This window comes from Seriola lalandi, unplaced genomic scaffold (assembly GCF_002814215.2).
Source record: "Seriola lalandi dorsalis isolate HSWRI2012SDOR001 ecotype SW California unplaced genomic scaffold, Sedor1 jcf7180002053931, whole genome shotgun sequence".
Classification (NCBI taxonomy): domain Eukaryota; kingdom Metazoa; phylum Chordata; class Actinopteri; order Carangiformes; family Carangidae; genus Seriola; species Seriola lalandi.
In genome coordinates, this window is record NW_019524484.1 from 69,074 (window position 1) to 89,832 (window position 20,759).

A 20,759-nucleotide genomic window follows, 5' to 3' on the forward strand; every position below is an offset into this window, starting at 1 on the left:
ACTCTAAAATATTGATCTCTATGCTGCTGTAGTGTTTTTAATGAAGCAGCGGGAATAGTGTAAGAGTAAAGCAAAGATATTAGCTTGGTGAAAAGGTGGGGATTGAGGCAGTGGTGGAGGATATTCTAAGCTATCAGTATTTCCAGAGCAGAGAGGATAGTGCAGCCTGGTCCCTGTGGACTCACACTGAGACACACAGTCTGCAGGAGCAGGCTTTATCTTCAGAGCTCTCCCTGTAATTGCAGGATATTCAGACCGTTCACATACACACTCATAGATCTGCTATCCAGTGAGTCACACAGCTAATTGGGCAGCACTGTGGTGCAGACTGTTGAGTAAACAAGGTCAAGTCACCTAGAAACATAGGGCAGTAGCTTATTTGATAAATTTCATACAACTGGCACATTTTTGCCAATCATGCTTGTTGTAAATATCGGTTACAGCTGCTAAGTATCTGATGCTCAGATGAGACTTTTTGGGGAGCTGTGAAAGTGTAGAGCTGTGTGGAACAGGTTAGTATGACTTGGTTTCTCCAGAGAAATCGAGGTCTCTATGATCAGCCTACTGTAATTGCACCTGACACCCAATAAAAGTCTTGTGACGGACTTTAATAAGAGAGAGGAACTCAATGTCTATGCAGTGCTGACCACATGGGTTGACCAGCAGTAGAGCGTGTCACCTTGTGTCGTCATTAAACATGACTATCAACAGTAAATAGGTGACTGTACTGGAGACTTAAGTTTGGGCTACAATGTGCTGCTGAAACTTAACCCTTCCATTCAGCACAAGATGCACTATATCATATGAGAAATGTTCTGTATTATCAACAGATGTAATTCTTCAGGCTCATTTCTGGATTTTGGTGTTTTTGGACAAATATGTTAAAAATATTTAACTCCTGCTAGGTGTACTTCTTCTCTGTTTTTCTGATCAAAAAGGAATTGGGATCTGACAGGATCATCTCTCAACCATTTTGCCCTCGAATCACCAACTGGGCAAAGCAATATTAACAGGATCAGAGATCAGATCAGAGAGAGGGCCGAGCTCTCTGCTTCTCTTACCATACTATCACAGTAGCTGTAGCTCAGGTTTCCCAGCTCAACTCGGCTAAGATTGATGGCTTTCACAAACGGTAGCAGTAGCTATGCTAGTTGATAGAGGCCCTCTCTGTCTCTGGTCAATACTGTGTCTGCAGTGCCACACTTTGAGAAAGTTACCTAATCAAAGCATTTAAGAGAAATGAAGGTAACTGTTTGTTCTCCAAGAGCCCACAGGAGGAAACTGCCTTTGAAGATGTGTGATAGAGGTTACAACCTAATTAAATTAGATGAGCTAAAATCTTACACTGATATGCTCTGTACTCTGAACAGTTTGTGTGTGTTTGTGTTTATATTCACAAGCTTATTCTGTTTTTTAAGGATACATCTTCCTTAATGTACCTCTGTCAAATGACTGCCTAAAAATATGATTAAAAAGAAGGAATTATGAATTACTTTACTGTCTGAGCCTTTAAAAGACCATTATTAGAAGATAGCCAATTATTTTCATACCAGAATTTTATCTGATGGGCACTGTGGTCAAACTTAGGGCTAGGTGATGTGACACTACAATACAAGATAAACACTTCCAGGAAAATCCATTTCTGACATGAACGGACAGGTTCTAATTTCACAACACTGTTATGTCCGTCATACTAAAGAGTCTAGGACAGGCAAGTTGGGCAAGATTTGAACAAAAACACATTGAGATTTTATTTCATGCGGATAGGATAACTTTGCAAAAATTGTAATTGGCACATTATAATGTTCACTATGCAACTTGCCACTGGTTTGAGCGTTAATGCCAAGAATTATAAAAATACCAGAGAAAAGTATTATTTCCCAGCAGGAAGTGATATCTGTCAGTGGACCTTAAGTGAAGCTGTTTATAAGCAACACTGTGTGGGTAGATTAGCAGAGGTGTTGACAATAGTCAACGGTGGCAGAAGTCATATTGAACCAGAAAACTGTCTACCTGGCTCATCGACTGTCAATTGACACTTTTTGATCTTTTTGGAATTTGTATCGCAGTAGATATTAGATAGTACTCAGTGTTTTAAAAAATGTCATAATATAATATCCACTAAGTATATTTACCCTTTTTTTTTCTTTGGAGACCATATCCTCCAATAACTGTTCCTGTGTTCAATGGAAGTCCATTTCCTTACTGACCATGGCTTTAGCTAAGAGGGCAAATTAATGAGTGAGCATCCTTTAGCACACAGCAGAACTCAGATGTAAAAGAGGAAGAGAATATGACTGGTTTCATACCATGTGCTTTTTTCTTTTGTCTGTGGTTAAAAAAAAGTCAATGTTGGTTCATAATAATGACCACTGTTTGGAAAAAACTGTCAAGGTGACCTTAGAGTTATACAAGCTTCTCTTTACATTCTCTCTCCACACATAGATAATATATTCTTAGCCTGAAAACATTAACAGCACATTTCCCATCCCATGGCATGAGCGACGTAATGTGGCTGCCACCTTCATTTTAGGTTAACCATCTCATGCTTTGATCATGAATAAAACCAGCTGCAGGCAGAACAGTATGTCAGCCTTGCATTGTTACATGAGGCAGCCTCACTGCAGTAACCACGAGGAGCTATGTAATGGAATCCAAGCCAATTCAACACTGCAGCAACGACCAAGTCATAAAGAAGTGCAGTGCAGACTTTATATATCATGTCATAAAAAAAACAACACGTCTACTATCCTCAATGGAAATGAATAACAGTGCTGCCATATAAGCCTCTCAAAATAGACCAAGTTGTTTCTCTTCTAAGAACATGATAAGCATTTTTTAGCCACAACCGAATAAAACTTGCATATATGTTTTTCAGTAAAACATCTATATAATTTTGTAAGAAGTAGATGTCCCTTTCTACTGTGCCCTAGGCTGCATGCATGCATGCATGCATGCATTCAGTATGCCAACGTATTTACATAACAGAATTGCCTGTCAAGCATCTGAGCAAATGTGTTTATGTACAATTAATACTGAAGTGTGTTTGTGTGTGTGTGTGTGAGCGTGCGTGCGTGTTAACAGCAAATCATGCAGAGATATTTCCTACTACCAGACTGCTGTTCTCACAGTTTAAGGAAAGCATGCTGCCAAAAGGAACTTTCATTTGTGCTGAGCTGAAAAAAGAAAAGGTTGGGGAGCCAAATAACTGAGAAAATCAACTGAAGTGAGCAGCAAAATTTTTGTTGTCGACGAGGAGAAGATTAAATGTCAGTCAAAGACCAGAATCGGCAGAGAAGCCTGTGAATGAGTGCTTCCTGTTAATGAAAGCTTAAGCCTCAACAGTATGAAGTCCTCTCTGCTACATTAACTAATGGCTTTCTCTAGGGACAACTAACAAGACAAAACAATCTAATACAGCCTTCTTTTTGGTAAGGCGTAATTAGAGAAAAGCAGTTACCATGGAAATTCCTAATTGCATTTGTTAGTTTACACCAGGTAAGAGATGAAGCTTTGATTAAGCTTTTTGTGGTTAGACTTCCTCAGCTTGCTGAAGAAGCCAGTGATTCAGATTTAATTCAAATAGAGAGCCATCATTTCTGTCTCAGCCAGTAAGTAGAAACAAGGCTCTTCCTTCAGCCTGAACCCCACATCTCATCTCAGAGTCTCTTGAGTTTGTTTTGAAAGGACATGGGACTATAGTTCACAAGTTAGGCTTCATTGGACAGACAGGACAGACTGCTTACTGGTGTGTCATGAAGGAAGCAATGTGACTTTTCTCAGCTGTTCCAACAGATACTATGGTAGCAGATGTGAGTGCTGAAAAGCATACCTGGAGGTGTGATGTAGCACCTCCGGAAGGATGTCACACCTCTCTCACATATATTGCTGCTATGACTGCAAAATACTAAAATAATGCTATATGGTACCTTTTATTCAACAGATAGCCTCTTCCAATGCAATTAAACCGAAGCACTGTCATTAACTAAAATCTATTAAGCAGATAACAGGCTGGCACTGTAAGAGAGAACCAAAATCAGTGTCAAAATGAGTTTTGTGTAATCACGAAGGCACAATGAATGCACAACTGCATTTACCATTGAGTTGATTTAACACTGAAATGTAAATTTCACTTTTCAGAGACTAGAAAACCATCACAAGACACTCCAGCTTTATATCCGGGTGCAGCCTTCACATGTGACATGTTTTTCAAATAGCACAAGTAAAGGGAAAACTCTTACTTGCATGAAGTAAGACTTAACGTGAACCTACGGTTCAGATTCAGACCTCTCCTATAATTCCTCTCAACCCTCACACACTGCACCGGATGGTAATTACTGATATGAAACCTGCCGTACAGAGCAGAGTATGCAATTAGCCTTCTAACCAGGGGCAGAACTTAACAAACAGCCGTCTCTTCAAAGACCAAGGAGAGAAAAAACACATTATGTGTTCCCGACCAATTTAAGCAGAATTTTCTGTTTTCCATCAGGAAAATCAGTGTTGTGATTCTGTCATCACCAAGCTGCTACTAAATCGATGGGCTTCACTTCACTACATTAAATTCCCCAAATTATTTCAGATTTAAACATGCTATAGAAAGGAAAAGGAGTATATTTGGCAGTGGTGCAAAATTAAACAAAAGAAAAAAATGCAACACTAACACTAACAAGTATTGATGGTTGTGTTTAGTTAAAGGCTCCATACAGGATCCTCTAAGATTATGTTCTTGGGTGTAAATTGCTCCAACACATCATACTAGAAAAAGTATCTCTAGTTCCTTGTTTCCTCTGTTCAAAAAGATCAATATCACTTTAAACCTGAGCATATGTTCAGAAAGGTGCCCTCAATAAAAAATCACTGCATATCCTAACAAAATGACTCACTATTAGAAAATTGGATTGATTCCCTTGAGGCAATGACCGGAGCAACTTCTGGAGAGTAAATCAATGACGTGAAACATATCACTGGAATTTTGAAGTCATATGAATTACTGGTTAAGCAGGCGTTAAGAATTGCTGCTTCCTTTCTTTCTGTATCTCTAAGCTACATGTCAGGTAAGGTTTTGAAACTTAAAGGATCTCTGTTCCATAAAAAAGCAGCCATAAAAATAAAATGGTAGCTCCATCTAAAATGGATAAGAAGGTGGGAAGTAAACTTAACATGCAAGTTGTCAGTATGGCTTCAATATCAAGACTTTGATAAAAAAAAAAGTTAAACAGCAATGTGTCCTGTAATTGTATGTAGCAAAGCCCGGGAAAGAGTAATCATCTCTTGCTACCGAGCATTGCCTTGTATGTATGTATGTATGTATGTATGTATGTATGTGTATGCATGTGTATGCATGTGAATGCTCTGGCCAGTGCTGGGAACAGTCAGGGCTGTTCACCCTCTATCCAAACAGCAGCCCACTCATTATCAACCAGACTCTGCCGTGTCTGACCCGTAAGTCCAGTCCTACTGGGAGGAAACCACTCCAAATGTAAGCATAAGACTGGCAATTTTGACTGTCCTGCCAAAGTAAATAAATAAAAAAATCTGGCGGGGGCATGTGCTCCATGGTGCTGTTTCAGCTCCAAACTTTCCAAAACATCCCAAATAAAGCCCATATGTTTATGTAAAAGCAGATCCAAGGATGAAGGCAAAGTACACAAGGACATGCTACTTTTTAAACATGTGAACTGGGGCAGTGGCAGGTGAAGTTCACAGGGCTGCTGCTGCACTCACACAAACACATGCATGTCTGGTGGCATTTACTGCTGCCACGTTTGTCTCTTCAGGAGGCGGGTGAAGGAAACACTCAGCCCAAACAATTCAGAGGTGTTGTTGGTGTAACAGTTGATGAGTGTGAAGGACAGGACCGAAGGCCTAGTTTTTAAGGGAAATACAAATGTTACTTTTAATAGAATTACCTAAAAAATATTGTACTTGCTCAGTGACTTTGTCTGTTATATTCCTGTGTCATATTGGTACAAATGTTCAAATCTTTCGCACTGTTACATAATTCGTTTGTGACCATTAAATATGGCACATTTGCAACACAGTGTCGGTGTTGTGACAGACAACTCACCCAGCAGCAGCAGTTTCACTTCTCTCGCCGCCTTCTCTCCATCTTCTCTCAGGTTTTTATCAATCATTTTAGACCTCTCGGCCGCGGCTTTATCTTCCTGACTAACTGTACAACCCATGGTTCCTAGTGCACGCTTCAGGTCTGCTGCTTAGTGGGAAAATATCACCTGGGGTAAAAAAAAAAAATTTACGGCTGAGTCCCAAAACCCCTTATTAAAAAAACAAGGGTTGAAGTTGAGTAAGACGACTTCCCTTTTTTCTCAAGAGTGGAGACAAACGTGACGGAATCCGTTCATCCGCGAGACGGAACGACAATCATAAAAGCAAGATTTCTTTCTGCGAGGTGAACTTGGATATCTAATGTACGAAACTCCCAAAGACTCGCTGGTTGTTCAGTAAGTAATGTTGGTCAGCATCGGTGGTTTCTTGTGAGCGTGGAGAAGTTGTCCAGCGACCTAAAAAAAACAGCTTAAGCAACTTTTTGAGGACGGTTGGCTTTTAGCTAATGCGGTATTTCCTACAACAGACCATCAGAGCAGGCTAAACACGAAAACGGGCCACGAAGTTCAGCAAAAAGAAACAGAAAAAGAAAACAAAAACAAAAAGTATTCCAGCTGTTGAAAACCGAGCACACGGGTTCCTGCTGCCAGTTAGGCTACCAGACACACTCACTACTTTTCAGAGGATATTTATCTTTGCTGTTTTATATGTTTTTTAAATTCCAATTGCCGTTACGCATTCTTTCCCCACGTTGAGATTTATCACGTTTGAAGCCACACCCGCAGCCGCCGTGAAGTTCTCCTCCACCCGACAAACAACGAAACAGCGCCGTCACCTCTGAACGCAACAGTGGCAGGGCCAACCTTCACAAGAGAAAAAAACGCCCACTCCGAGTGCTTCATGGGAAATGTAGTCAAAGAGTCGTTTCCCACAAGAGTTACAGGAAATATCTGCATTGGAGTTCATAAGAATTACAGCCCCAAGTGGGAACAGCTGTATTTATCAAGAAGAGAGATTAGGGGTGTTTTAATTACACAATTTCTAACTAATGGCACCAAATACTGCTTCATACACTTCACTCTGAAACGACAAAATGCAACAGTGGTGGACCAAGTTTTCACATTGTTTAATTAGGTAAAAAGCCTGCCACAGTGCAAAATACTCCATTACAAGTAAAGGTTCTGCATTGAAAATATTACTTGGTCACAATATTACTGTTTATTATTGTTTCTTAAATTACAATTGTAAAATTATACCTACATGTCCTCCCCCAGTGAAAAATCCAGAATCTGTGAAAATGCAAATATTTTTCATTACAAAAGTTTGACTAGATCTCCTACATCACTGAAAGGCCAGTCTTTATGTACAGTGTCTAAGATGTGAAAGTTGCCTGTTGAACCAGGATTGGCATCCAGACTGGTTGTGATGCCACCTATGCTGGCAGGTACAGTCCTAATTTATTGATTGTTTGGTCTATAAAATGCTGTGAAGTACCAAATGCCCACCATGATTTCCATGAGCCCACAAAGACATTATAACATCAGAACAAGGTTCTGTTTTATTTTATCTTGGGCCAAAAACATTGAAAAACCATTAAATTGGATGTAGAAATGCCAAACTCAAGTAGTGGTCACTGTATTTTAAATGCTAGTAATCCAAATTGGTTTATAGAAATAACGGAGGGTAATAACAGCCACAGCAGCCAGAACATAAGGATTTAAATTATATGACAGTATGAATTCAGAACTGAGATGAAAATAGGCTCAATACAATCTAGAAGATTAAGGCTTAAAAAAATACTTAATAAAAACCCAACATTATGTTATATTAGCCTTCATGATGGTCCATAGCACCTATAGGCTCAATCCACAGCTCTATGGTGTCACCTAGTGGACTGTCTACTGACCCTCAAAAGAATTGACTGTGTTACTGAACTCTTCTCACTTTTTACACTTTTTACACACATGAAAATTACAAAAGTTGAATTTTCTTGCCCAAGAGAGACAATAAGCTATTTTGTTAATGGAAATAGAATTATGCATCTGTGAAACAGTAGATTAAAATCCATAAAACATAAAGCTACATATTATCAGTGTGTTTTACCACTGACAAATGTTTGCCTAAAATTTCAGGTTGTGCTGTGGTTGTTTAAAGCCAGTGACCCATTTAAAGCTGTTATTATTCTGCTTTTTCATGCACATAATCTAATGTTCCACTAAGGAATGAGAATGTAGGCGAACTACTGAAAAACCAACTAATGCCAACCTCCTGTTTCCAAGAACCTCTTTTAAACATCATATAAAGTTGTATCCTGATTATCATGTCTGACAGATGATAACAGATGAAAGTCATGTTACCTCATTATCTTTATTGCAACATTGTTTACAGTACAATAACTGCCAGCAACATATTAAAATATATAGAGATACAAGAAAATAGACATGAATTGAAGGACAAAAAGGTTTAAAAGCACTTTGAAAATGATTACATTTATATTTTTAATTGGACTAAACCTTTAATTGCTATTTACATTATACAAACTAGATATGCATATAGAATATAAAGGGTATACATTTATATACATTATTTATAAATGCTGGCCGATGTCAAGATTTAATATGTTACTATTCAATCATACAATATATAAATCACACAAAGAGGGAGACTAACAACACTGAGGTCTAAATACAGGTCCTCAGAGATCATCTTGTATCAGCCACTAACACAGAGCTCAAGAGGTAGAGAGGGTCGTCCACTAGTCAGAAGGTTGGTGGTTCGATCCCCCCTGCTATTCCACACTGCATGGCAAGAAAAATTGCAAAGCGCTGAATGCATAGACAAAGCGCTGTGTGAATGGATGAATGTAGCTTGTAGTGTAAACCGCTTTGAGTGGTTGAGAAGACTAGAAAAGCGCTATATGAGTGCAGTCCATTACAATTTCATACACCATATCCCCTCACTTTGCTGCACTGTGTTTACTTGTTTTGAAGTGTTTTGTGTGCACCTTTATAAAACACTTTATGAAACTCACGTGATTTACCAAATGGCTTTTATCATACATACAGCCAAAAATTATGGTCAAACTAGCAACAGGAATTTGGGGATAAATATAACCCATGCACTGGTTAAAATATCACCAGACACAAAGATATGCCCCAGTGGCTGATTCAGATGATTCCCTCTGCATAAAGATACATAAAGACAACCATATGCCTTGATAGAATCAAATAAAACCATTAAAAGAGGTTTGTTGTGTAACAAATTGACAGGACAATACTCAGTTACTCATACAGCACTCACTGTGGTCTGGAGTAAGATTTTATCTTTAAAAAAAATTATGAAACATAGGCAAGTACACCAGCTCACTAACAACTCCAAGTTAGTAGGTTAATGTCTGCCAACAAGCAGCAAGGAAGTCAGAAATGACCCAAACTATATCACTCATGATATACCACTGACTATAACAGACAGATATAATAATAAAAAAAAACATAAAAAACAATCATCAAGAGGTTTTGCATCTTGCATTTCATCACTGAATCAGATTCAACTGATACACTTGAATAAACAATAAACATGAAGTTTAAAACAACAGTTAATATATCAATGGTAGGAGACAAATACTTTAATTATACTTCTGATCAGAGTATAGGTCCAGGTTTAACAACACAAATGCACATAGCTACTATAGTTCAAATACAGTGGAGCCATGTTTTCATTTTTTAAACAACAGGGACACTTAAAAACCTTCAACAGAACACCCATATAATTTGTTTTTTTATCTACAAAACAGACCAGAGGAGGACACTAATGATCGCAGGGGCTCACAGGAAAGTTAAGTTTAACATTATTTCAAGTAATATTTGAGAAGACATCCATCTTATACCACCAATACATTTCTAATTTTCTTGTAATCTACATTAGATTGATTACTTTATCAAAGATTTAGTCATACAAAGGGATATGCCTTTAAATCACATCTAGCAAATGTGAGAATTTCTTACAAATAATTTGCTTGTGTTTCAACTTATTAATGGCTACTAGAAGTTGTGCTTATCAGAGGAAAGTGCTATTGCTAACCATCAACTTCAAGATTGTTAAAGAGACAGTAATCCCATGTCTGTCTTTTCTGTTAGGGATTGACCTTGTGCTGGATGCACAAATATTTACAGACACCAAACTGTGCCAAACCACTTCATGAAGCGACCCTGTTGTTGTTTTATACATGTTTTGGTTATCTCTGATTACTTCCGGTAAATGTTCAGAAACAACACATCAAATCTTCCAGGTAAAAATCAATCCTGCTCGCTGATGAGGAACACTGAGCAGTAACTTTCCTCTCTTCATTTTATTTATCACTTTGATCTGATGACATCTTCAGTACCATTTCTCGCTGTCATGTACACAGTAATACTGAAAAAGACACAACATAGGCATTCTTTTATACTGCTTGTGATCTGAACAGCCAAGAACCATTTAAAAATGCTCCTGACCTGAAACCTGCCTCTCTGATACTGATTGCCTCAGTATAAGCATTAACTGAGGATCATCTCATCAGTCCATACTGCATTGTCTGAGGTTTTCATCAAGTAGAGGTTATTAATAAAAATATACATCTAGATCATATTGTGTAGGAATGTAATGATAAATGTGCTCACAACACTGTACCACATACTTTCAGTGGTTTTGCACCCTGCTCTGTCAGAGGCTAGGATTTCAACACCTCTAAACCTTAAAATAAACAGCAGCAGCACAAGTTAGTGGAGATGGAGCTAAAGGCTGCACACCTTAAAGGAATAGTTCAACATTTTTCCAGTCTTTATGGTAAGCTAAGTTAACTTGGCTGTAGCATCATATTTACTGTACGGATATAAGAGAGGTGACAATTGTCTCATCTAACTCTTGGAAAGAAAGCTAGTGGGCACATTTCCCAAAACATTGAACTACTCCTTTAATTTATCTATCAATCTGTGCAATAGCTTCAACCATCACTTTCCTCTGCAGGTGCACAGAATCGCAAAGTTGTAGTTATTCAAATAACTTAATAACAATAATAATAATAGTAATAATAATAGATAAAATAATAAAAGAATTGTCTATCATTCAATAAATTTCATTCAAAACATTTAAAAGGGAGGTGCCTCAGATTGTGTATTCTAATCTGAGTAGCAGTTAGCAGATCATAGATCATGTTAGGACAAGACAGGGACAGTGGTGGAGACTCACAAGGGACAGGTGTATAAAGACAGCAGCATCCTACTTTTTTTTTTTTTTTTTTTTTTTACATCCATCTCACAAGGCACAGCCTCCAAGTCTCACCATCAATCTTTATGCACCTGGCCTCTCAATGAATTCACTGTCAACTTTCCAGGAAAGTCTACTGGCCTGGATGTGCAGTCACTGTTTGGCAGGATGTACAGTACAATGTAATGTCATTAGAGTCAGAGCAAGCGCAGAGGGACAGAGAGCTGTCCTGAACTCTAGATTCCTCCTGTGTGGCCAATATTCTCTAATGGAAAATATAGGGCATCTTCAACATCAAACATGATCCAAAGTAAAAACAGTAACATTACAACACAGATCTAAATCAACAATATAAAACCTGAAAAAAAAAAAAAAAAGAAAAAAAAGAAGGAGAGTGGTGCCTAGTGACCACTGCTGGCTTTACTGGTGCCCGATGTCCAATCGATGATGATAAAGCTGAGACTCATTATCATGAACAGGAAGCCTATCCCAGCAAAACAGGCAGCCTGGAAGAGAAAGTAATGAGCGTGACAGAGAACAGGAGACAGAGAGGTCATGGTAGGAACATTAAATGGACCCATTATTTTCAGACAGTGTCATGAGCTTTACAATAACTTCCATAGTAAATCATTGAATATGTGAGTGAGTGAAGCCAGTAACTGTAACTATAACTGTAATGTGAGACACATTTTTCAGTGTTATTTTACCCATAGCGATAGCGCATAATAAGCCCACACATTACTGGATTTTTTAGGTTTATACCGATAACCAAATCTGATAATGACATATCAACATATCAACTAGTGTTAATATGACATTTTACATCTGAATAACAAACTCCAGTAAGCTCTCTTTGGTGGCACTGGTGTCAGATTTTATACATTTCCTCAAATATATCTTTGGCATTTTGGTATTGCAATTTCTTGTTATAGATCTGTAAACAAAAATGCCAATATTTATGTTTTTTTTTTTTTGTAATTTTTTATCTTAGATACCTTTAAACTGCAATCAACATCTGGCAACTCAAAATATCTGTCAGTGAAGTCAAAATCAGTACTTAGGTACAGTTGAATAAATGCAACACCATGCCATGCACCTAAAATGTCTCTATGTTTATAGTCCATATCAGTCCACAGAGTATCTACTGCACATTGATACTACTGTCACACGGTGAGGTCAAGTTTGGGTTTGTCCTGTCTCCATGTCTTGTCATTTCCTGTTTTATTTTGAAAGGTTAACTCTCCTCTCGTTTCAGGTCACTTGCCCTTCCTCATGTGTCACCTGTCTGAGTGTCTTCCCTGATTCCTGATTGTGTCCACCTGTTCCCCATTTGCCCTAATGTGTCTTATAGTCTGCGTCTCCCTTTGTCTTGTGCCAGAGTGTCTCGTCCTGTCGTGCACCCCAGCCTACTATCACAGTCCATGCCTTGCCTTTGTCGCTGCATTATCGTACTTATTCTTTACCTCCAAGTGAGCGATTTTTGTTTTTATTTTCATAGTCTAGAGTTTTCTGTTTGTCAAGATTGTAGCAGTTTTTGTAGCCTCCTTTTGGAGTGATTTTCTGTTTGTATTTTGATAGTATAGAGTTTTCTGTTTGTAGCAGTTTTAGTTGCCTCCTTTTAGAGTGATTTTCTGTTTGTATTTTGATAGTCTAGAGTTTTCTGTTTGTCAAGTTTGTAGCAACTTTTGTAGCCTCCTTGTAGAGTGATTTTTTGTTGGTTTATTCCTTTTGTTTTAGCAGTTTTGTCCCTCCATTTGGAGTGGTTTTTTGTTTATTAGATTTTTCTCTATAGCATAATTTTCATAGCTGTTTTTATTTCGTCCCTCTCTCTCTTGAGGTTGGAATAGATAAAGTCTGCCAAATTGTTACTCTGCATCTGAGTCCTCTTTCAAGTCCAGGCCTGACAACTACATTTTTAACCACATCAGCTTTATGTAATCTCACCTAACCTAAAATAAACACAACTATACTGAACTTAATTTTCTGTGATTAACCTAATTTATCATTCTCATGTTATTCTCATGTGATGCTCACCAGGATTTTGGGCACTGAGCGCAGTGGCTCCTCTTCTTTGGGTACAATACGAATGTAGAAGACAGCAGGGAAGATGAAGATGAGACAGGGGGCAGATGTGGCACCTGGAAAGCAGACAAAAAAACAATAAAATTATTACTCTATAAATTCTAACTCCCATCATTTCTCATTAAGAGCTGCTGCTGGCAGCACTGTAGAGACGATGTGGAAAAAAGGGGAAAGGGCAAAAATTAATTAGTTCATATTTATTTTGTTTCACTACCAGAAATGAAAAATTGTCATATGAGGCTTTTGAATTTTAAAGTTTCAAGTGTGAATGACCCTGCTGACCCTGCTGATGAAGTACTGCTCATCACATCACACCAAAGTCCAAGAGTGAAAAATCTCAATCCCAATATCTAATTGCTGCCCTCAAAATCTTAATTATTGTATATGATAGTTACATATTCAGTGGTCTCTTGTCTTTAATATCAAATGTAAATATATAAGCATGCCTAATCCGCGGATGTCTAAATGTTGGTGCTTAATGTCATGGGGTTGGTTTTTAACCTACCAATGATCCCAAAGATGCCCAGGATGTTGGGGGCAAAGATGACCAGCAGGTTGATGAAAGTGAGCAGAATGAAGGCAATGGCAATGTGGCGAGGCCAGTTGAAGGTCTTGTTGGGAAACACCATCTGTTGAATTGCTCTCCGTACCTGTTCGTTAGAAAAAAAAAGAGGTCATTTTCAATTGTTTCACTGTATTTTAAAACACTGTAGAGTTACTACATGAAGAAAAGAACTGCTGCCATAATTTGCCAGTGTTAACTATAGGTGTTAAAAGTGTACTTACAGGAAAGAGCACAATGGGTACAGTGAGTGTGACAGCAGTTAGCACAGCCACACGCACACACAGAATCAGAGTGTCATATGGGTCAATACGGCTGTAGGTGTGAAGCAGCTCTGCTTCCACTTCACCTGGAAGAGATGAAAACAGAGGAACATAGAGTAGGTCTAAGGATAATGAACTTCCCCCAAACCAACCAGCAAAACGTCACTTATATTAAAAACATTAATTACTTATAATATAAAAATAGGATACATGTAATATTGATTAATTGGATACATTTTTATAATCAGCATTAATAGAAATAATGATATGCAATATGCTACTACATCTTATAAAACCTTTATAAATCATGATGGCTTTAACTGCAGTGCAAATGGTCATTGATGTCTAAAGTATGACCACTAGAGGGAGTAGGTGCATCATGATGCTTTTCAGCCAACAGGATTACTGCTCTGCTATACATACTGTAGTGATTCAGACATTATAACATGTTGATATGGAAACAACAAAAATTAACTCACGGATACTTAAATCAAGAAGCAAAATGAGGCAGTGTAGCATGGATAGATAGATAGATAGATAGATAGATAGATAGATAGATAGATAGATAGATAGATAGATAGGTAGATAGACAGATAGATCAAGACAGAGGAAGTATGAGAGACACTGCAATGGGAGGAGGACCATGCCTCACCATAGAAAGTTAGGTATCCAAAAAGAGCAGCCAGGAAGTACATGCTGTACATGACTGCAATGGAGATGTTGGCCACATGCTGCATCTTTTTCTTGGTGGCACTGAAATCAGAAGATATTGCCATGTGATGTCACACACACACACACACACACACACACACACACACACACACACACACACACACACAAACAAACACACATACATTCAAGATCAAGACATCCACTGTCAAGTGACAGACAGAAAGCACGTAGCCCAGTTATTAAAATACCATCTTAAGCTGTGGGGCTTGCGTTGCAGGGATATGCTTCAAAATAATCTTAGGAAATTAATCTCAGGAGAACAAGCAACAGTGGTTCAAAGCAGGATGATAAATTCAAACTAACAACATGCTAAATCATACAAGCAGTGCCAACTCATTTCAAAATAAAATGAAAGCAGTGCATGTGACTAGGTTATGATCAGCCAAGCACAAAGCAGACGTAGTTGCTTTCTTCTTCGTTATGCTACTGATTTCTTGTCACTGTACTTGTACTGAGTTTTCCATTAGAAGGACATACTTGCGCAGCTCTGTGTAGATGGGCAGAACTTCAGGGTGGCACACAAAGGCGAACGCCAGGATGGGGATGGTGTAGGCCGTCTGAAAATGAATCCCAACAGGTCACCATAGATACAGTAGCGCCATCCCAGACGTCTTACCACCAACCTCGCGCTTTACTGCCCATTACTCCCTCAGACACATCACAGAGAGCTAATTGTTTCCCTGTGATTAACTTGGGCCTGGCTGCGGACCAGCCTTAGCCTATTTAAGAATGCCTTACATGTAAGCTGCTAAGCAGCAGGAATTGGTCTTACTAGCCTTAGTTGGGAAAGACTCATACATCTTTAAGGGATGCTAATAAAGACTTGATAGGATTTTATAAAAATCAGGAACGACTAGACAGTATTTGCTAATTCTCTGGAAAGTAAAATTGTTTCAATAAAGTAAAGCAGTGTAATGTCACTATCAAACAAATTTAAGCAACTAACTGCGATTAAGAGTCTTTCCAGAGTTTTGTCCTGCTGTGAAGGTATGTACTGTGAGTAACAAATAAGGGTACTTAGAGAAATGTCAGGTCTTTCCCATTTCACTCATTACCTATCTCCTTGGCCCACAAAGGGCAAGCTTAATGAACTTGCTATAAGTAAGAGAATGCCAAAGCAATTTTTCTTGTTCAGCTGACAGTAGCAGACAGCTCAGGGGTCGCTGTCCATCTTTGAGCCTTCCATTAATCACACAACTTTTGTCTATCATTAACAGCTTGATGAAAGGCCTGATCTCTTCTTGGGTGCAACTCAGTGCTTCAAACCAAGTGTGATTTCCATGCTTGGATTGTGAACTGTCACTGGCAACATGCTGGAGATGACTATGACATAAGTAGGTGCCTGTCAGTGGCCATGGCAGTGGAAATTGACTTGTCTTTTCAGACTAAGTGACATGCGTGAACCTACTTGTGAGTTGAGATTGGCCATTTTGGGAATACAGGCAGGGTTTTCCTCCCCACCAGGTTCCATAGCACTGATGTTCACAACACTTTTAGTAGTGCCATTAAATGCAAAGTCCACAAATGGACAAGGGGTATTGAACTTCTTGTAGATTACCTGTACAGTGAAGAGGAGAGAGGCATTAAGCAGAAACAAAGACAATGGGACACAGTTAGCATACAGACAGGTGGAAAATACAGCACTGAGAGAGCCAGAGAGAGAGGGAGAGAGAGAGAGTGATAGAGAGAGGAGAGCAATGCGTGGATTACAGCTCACACAGCCAAAACTAGGTCAGAGAAAGACAGAGAACCAATACAGCCTGGAACTGCTGCATGCAAACATAGTCCATGGCAATGAGTAGAGAGAGTGGGGAATACTAAAGAGGTGGTGGGAAGATGAAAAAATAAATTTTTTTTTGCAAGCTGTTCCCAATGCATCTGAATATGCTGCCTTAATGCTTCTGGCAAAAGGCAAGAAACAGGATGCAAGACGCATGATTTCCAACTAACATGTATGTATACCATGAGTCAGAGGACTTACTGAAATGAGGAAGAAAACCATGCAGCTCAGGGAGAAGCCACTGGTATATCCCAGGTATCCTAAAACACAAAAGCTTCATTAGCATTCCTCTTATCTGGGATTACATGGTCATGCTTAATCTCAAATATATTACACCAGAAATAGCATGTGTAAAATACCCATTTAAGGTATGTATAATATCTCCCCTATCTGCTTAGCTCTACTACTTAACTCTAATAACTAATCACTAGTGAGGTAAAGCAGCATTTTTCTTATGGAACTGTATCTGACTTCCACTATATGTTCATCAAGCCTTGTGGTGGACCAAACTGATTTAATGTGCTCCGAGTCGGAGCTCATTACCGACTGTGACGGCACCGACAGCCAATACGCCTCCTTTTCTCACTTCCAAACTGGCTTTCCCTGCCTTTTTCTTCCTTCCACTTGTTTTGTTTCATGCGCTTGCTCATTTGAAGAGACTGTGTAACACTCTCTGCATCACCTTGTCTGCATCAACCTTGTGAAAGACATTGGGTTTGTGTGTGTGTGAGCAGCATAAACCATGTACCAAGGGACATCTCAGGAGGACAACAGTGGAAATGGTCATGGAAGAAAAAGAAACCAAATCAAATCTTTGCAGTATCCAACTGAAAATGTCTAAATGTAAGGTATGACATCTGTTAAAATTTAGAAGGTGACTAGGAGCTCACTTGTTATTAAAGCAGAGGACTAAGGCTCGAGCCTTGATAGAGATGAACATCCCCTGCAGTATCCTCAAGCTAGTGACTATGAAAAACCTTGTGAACTCCACAGATCCTGTTCTGCCTGGAGCTGTGCAAAATGTTGGGAAAAAGCACGATGCTTCCTCACAGCAATCAATAATATATAACCTTTAATAAGCAATATTTCCAGCTTCTTTCTTATATTTTCACACCTGAGGGGTTTTCATCAATCTTTAAGTATCTTCCTTTTGATCGAATAATGATGCAGTTTTGTCAGCCTTATAAAACCTTTTGTTAAAGCATGACTGTGTGACATTTGAGAGAAGAAATAACATATTCCTCCTCCTAAATGAATATTTCAATTCTTTAGCAATTAAAGATACCATTGCTCAGTCCAATATACTCAGAGGTTTTGCTGTTACAGCCCTAACTCTAACCCATCAGGTCATGGTGGCTAATGTTAGCAAACTTAAAGTAAATATTGCTGTATTACAGACATTATTGAGCCACTTGGCTGATTTTATTACTTCTCTCCACTTGTCCTAATGTTACAATTGCTTTGCATTTTAGCTAAATGCTAAACAGTGGTTCAGCATTCAGTACATTATCCCATAACTGCCATTTGTAGCTGCACTGGCATCCGTTCAGCAAAAGCTACATAGTCTCGTTTTAACCTCATCCTGCAAAGTGTAACACAAAACAGAATTTATAAGGAAGCCCACACTGACACACAGATGAGTATCCCACTGTAAGTGTGACATGATATTACACACTCACCGAGCTGTTTCATGAGAGCCAGTGGCAATATTACTCCAATCGATACAATGATCACAAGGTAGTTTCCGTTCAGGTACCATTCACTGCAGAGAGACAGAGAGACACAGAGACAATTAAACGTATTGATTTTGAATTACTCGGCTTAAATGCTCCTCTCAGTCTCACTTCTGTTGAGCATTTACCCGATGTCAGATATTGATCATGAAGACACAGGAGAAAAGTGTGTGAAAAGCTAAAAAATTAGGTGTGCAAGAGATAAGGTTTACATGGTGGAAAAGGCAGAGGTACTGGTTGGGGATTATTTTATATCTCCATAACTAGGCCAAGCAAAGCGGAGGTAGTGTTATTCACAGTTTAATCTAATTTATCAATAAAAATTAAACTCAGTAGTTGCAAAATATCTAATATTTGTGAGTGAAATAAATACATTTGTTTGTTCTTAGAACACTAACAACTATAACTGGCATTGAGGACACAGAAGTCATGTCCTTAGTACAAAACTTACAAATGGCAGTTTTTTAAAGCTGATTCTGGTCTTTCTAGAATCAATATCTTTAAATTTGACTTGGAAAAATGTGACTATCATGAAATACATTTAAATCTTAGCATTTGTTCACCAAAATGATAATGATGGAAACGTAAGGAAGGCTAAATTGCATTTAGACAATCATCTTTGAGATAAAAATAAATTATAACCAAAAAAAAATGAAATGCGATTATCAAAAGATTTTACAGACTTTTTGAATCTCCAGTCATTAGTTTCTTAGAAGAGTGGGGTTGTGATCGGCGAAACCAGAACCATATATTATAAAATCCTTGCTATCTCATTAAAATCATAGTCACAAAACTCTGTAAGAGTATGACCGACTAACTAACTGAAATGGTACTACCAGTGTATTTCATCAGTCATTCATGAAACCGTTCAGACGCCTAAATAACCAGATAGTAATGTTTGTTTTAGGGAAATTGAAAATGGAATATTTGAAAATTCAAGGCTCTTCATCACATTTATCTAAAAATCCAATATTACCATAGAGCAGTCATACCTCATGATTTGCAACATTGCCCACAATGGTCTAACACAACCAGCGATATTAAAGGGATAACTACCATGGTATGAATGAAAACATCTTACATTGTCTCATGGTACATATTGTAAACCCTATAAAACCTAAAAATAGTATTCTTCATTTGGAACACATGTTAAGAAATGTCATAACCTATGATGTACATTGTTTATACAATATTATACATAGTCAGTTTTTAAAATGTAATGTTAACTCAATCTTGCATCTTGTGCTACAGTGACATGGTATCCACTGGCTGACACAGAATGAAGTGGACACTATTATTAAGCGCAAACATTGTGTATGACTAAGCACTGTGCACAGGCAGTGTGGTTATTTTCCACTGCCAAACTAAAAAACACCATTATGACAGTACAGAGGACATGAATTTGAAAAGTTAGGCACATGAAAAAACAGATTCCACTGACACGACAGACCACGTGTTACTATCTCATGTACTGCCACTATTAGGAAGCAAACCTCTGCGAGCTATTTTTAGATCAACAGTCGGGGTGATTAATTTGTCTTCCATCAGGTGGGAGACACTGCTGAGATACAACATCTGTTGCAATACACACTGTACATTCACACATCTCAAAAAAGAAGAGGCTCATCTATCCTGTTGTCATCTCGCCCTCTGGCCATCTGGAACAGGGACATAATCTCTCACTGATACACACACGCACACAAAGCTACAATATTTTGCCCAGGCATATACAAACACACAGGTGCACAATCACCAATAATCACAAACAGTGAAAAAAAATTTGATAAGCAAAACAAACATACACACACACACACACAACCTCAGATGTGAGCTGACCAGTATCAGGTTTGTTAAAGGCAACACACATCCAGAGACAGAAACAGGTACACACTCAGGCAGAGGGTGGACAAAACAACTGGAACCCCACACCTATATGAGACAACAACATGTTGACAGTGTGTGCAAAAACACACCCGAAAAGCAAAAACAAAAAATCATCATATTGTTATTATTACTCATTAGTTGTGATATGAGTCATGAATATAGTGGGAATGATCATTTTTGCATTTCACTTTCACTGGAAAAAAAAAAAAAAAATTATAATACTAAAATTTTTACTGGGGCTTGTACCAAACAAGCATGTTCCCTCAGTTCTGGAGAACATTATTTGTAGGCTGGGGCATCTCTATAGCACCACAATGCTTCATTTATGGTCTGTTGTGACACATTTTACTTTTTATCAAAAAATTAAAGCTCCTGCCATTTGAATACTGCACTTGGGTGTATTGAAATAT

General features: G+C 38.4%; 2 protein-coding genes across 3 annotated transcripts in view; both read right to left on the minus strand.

Moving 5' to 3' along the window:
- The window catches only part of LOC111652220 (guanine nucleotide-binding protein G(i) subunit alpha-2-like), a 52,104-nt gene extending 45,204 nt beyond the window's left edge, over positions 1–6,900 (minus strand). The window contains exon 1 of the mRNA XM_023402429.2: positions 6,071–6,900. Coding sequence (XP_023258197.1) covers positions 6,071–6,188 — 118 coding nt within the window. The 5' untranslated portion in view covers positions 6,189–6,900. The remainder of the gene's footprint in view (positions 1–6,070) is intronic.
- Positions 6,901–8,417: 1,517 nt separating this feature from the next.
- LOC111652221 (sodium-coupled neutral amino acid transporter 3-like) overlaps positions 8,418–20,759 on the minus strand; it is a 38,977-nt gene continuing 26,635 nt past the window's right edge. For both annotated transcript variants that reach the window (XM_023402430.2, XM_023402431.2), the window contains 9 exons: positions 18,412–18,494; positions 16,934–16,992; positions 16,361–16,510; positions 15,430–15,509; positions 14,873–14,973; positions 14,182–14,306; positions 13,901–14,045; positions 13,348–13,451; positions 8,418–11,819 (listed from right to left, as the gene is read on the minus strand). In XM_023402430.2, the coding sequence (XP_023258198.1) occupies positions 11,715–11,819; positions 13,348–13,451; positions 13,901–14,045; positions 14,182–14,306; positions 14,873–14,973; positions 15,430–15,509; positions 16,361–16,510; positions 16,934–16,992; positions 18,412–18,494 (952 nt within the window). In that variant the 3' untranslated portion in view covers positions 8,418–11,714. The remainder of the gene's footprint in view (positions 11,820–13,347; positions 13,452–13,900; positions 14,046–14,181; positions 14,307–14,872; positions 14,974–15,429; positions 15,510–16,360; positions 16,511–16,933; positions 16,993–18,411; positions 18,495–20,759) is intronic.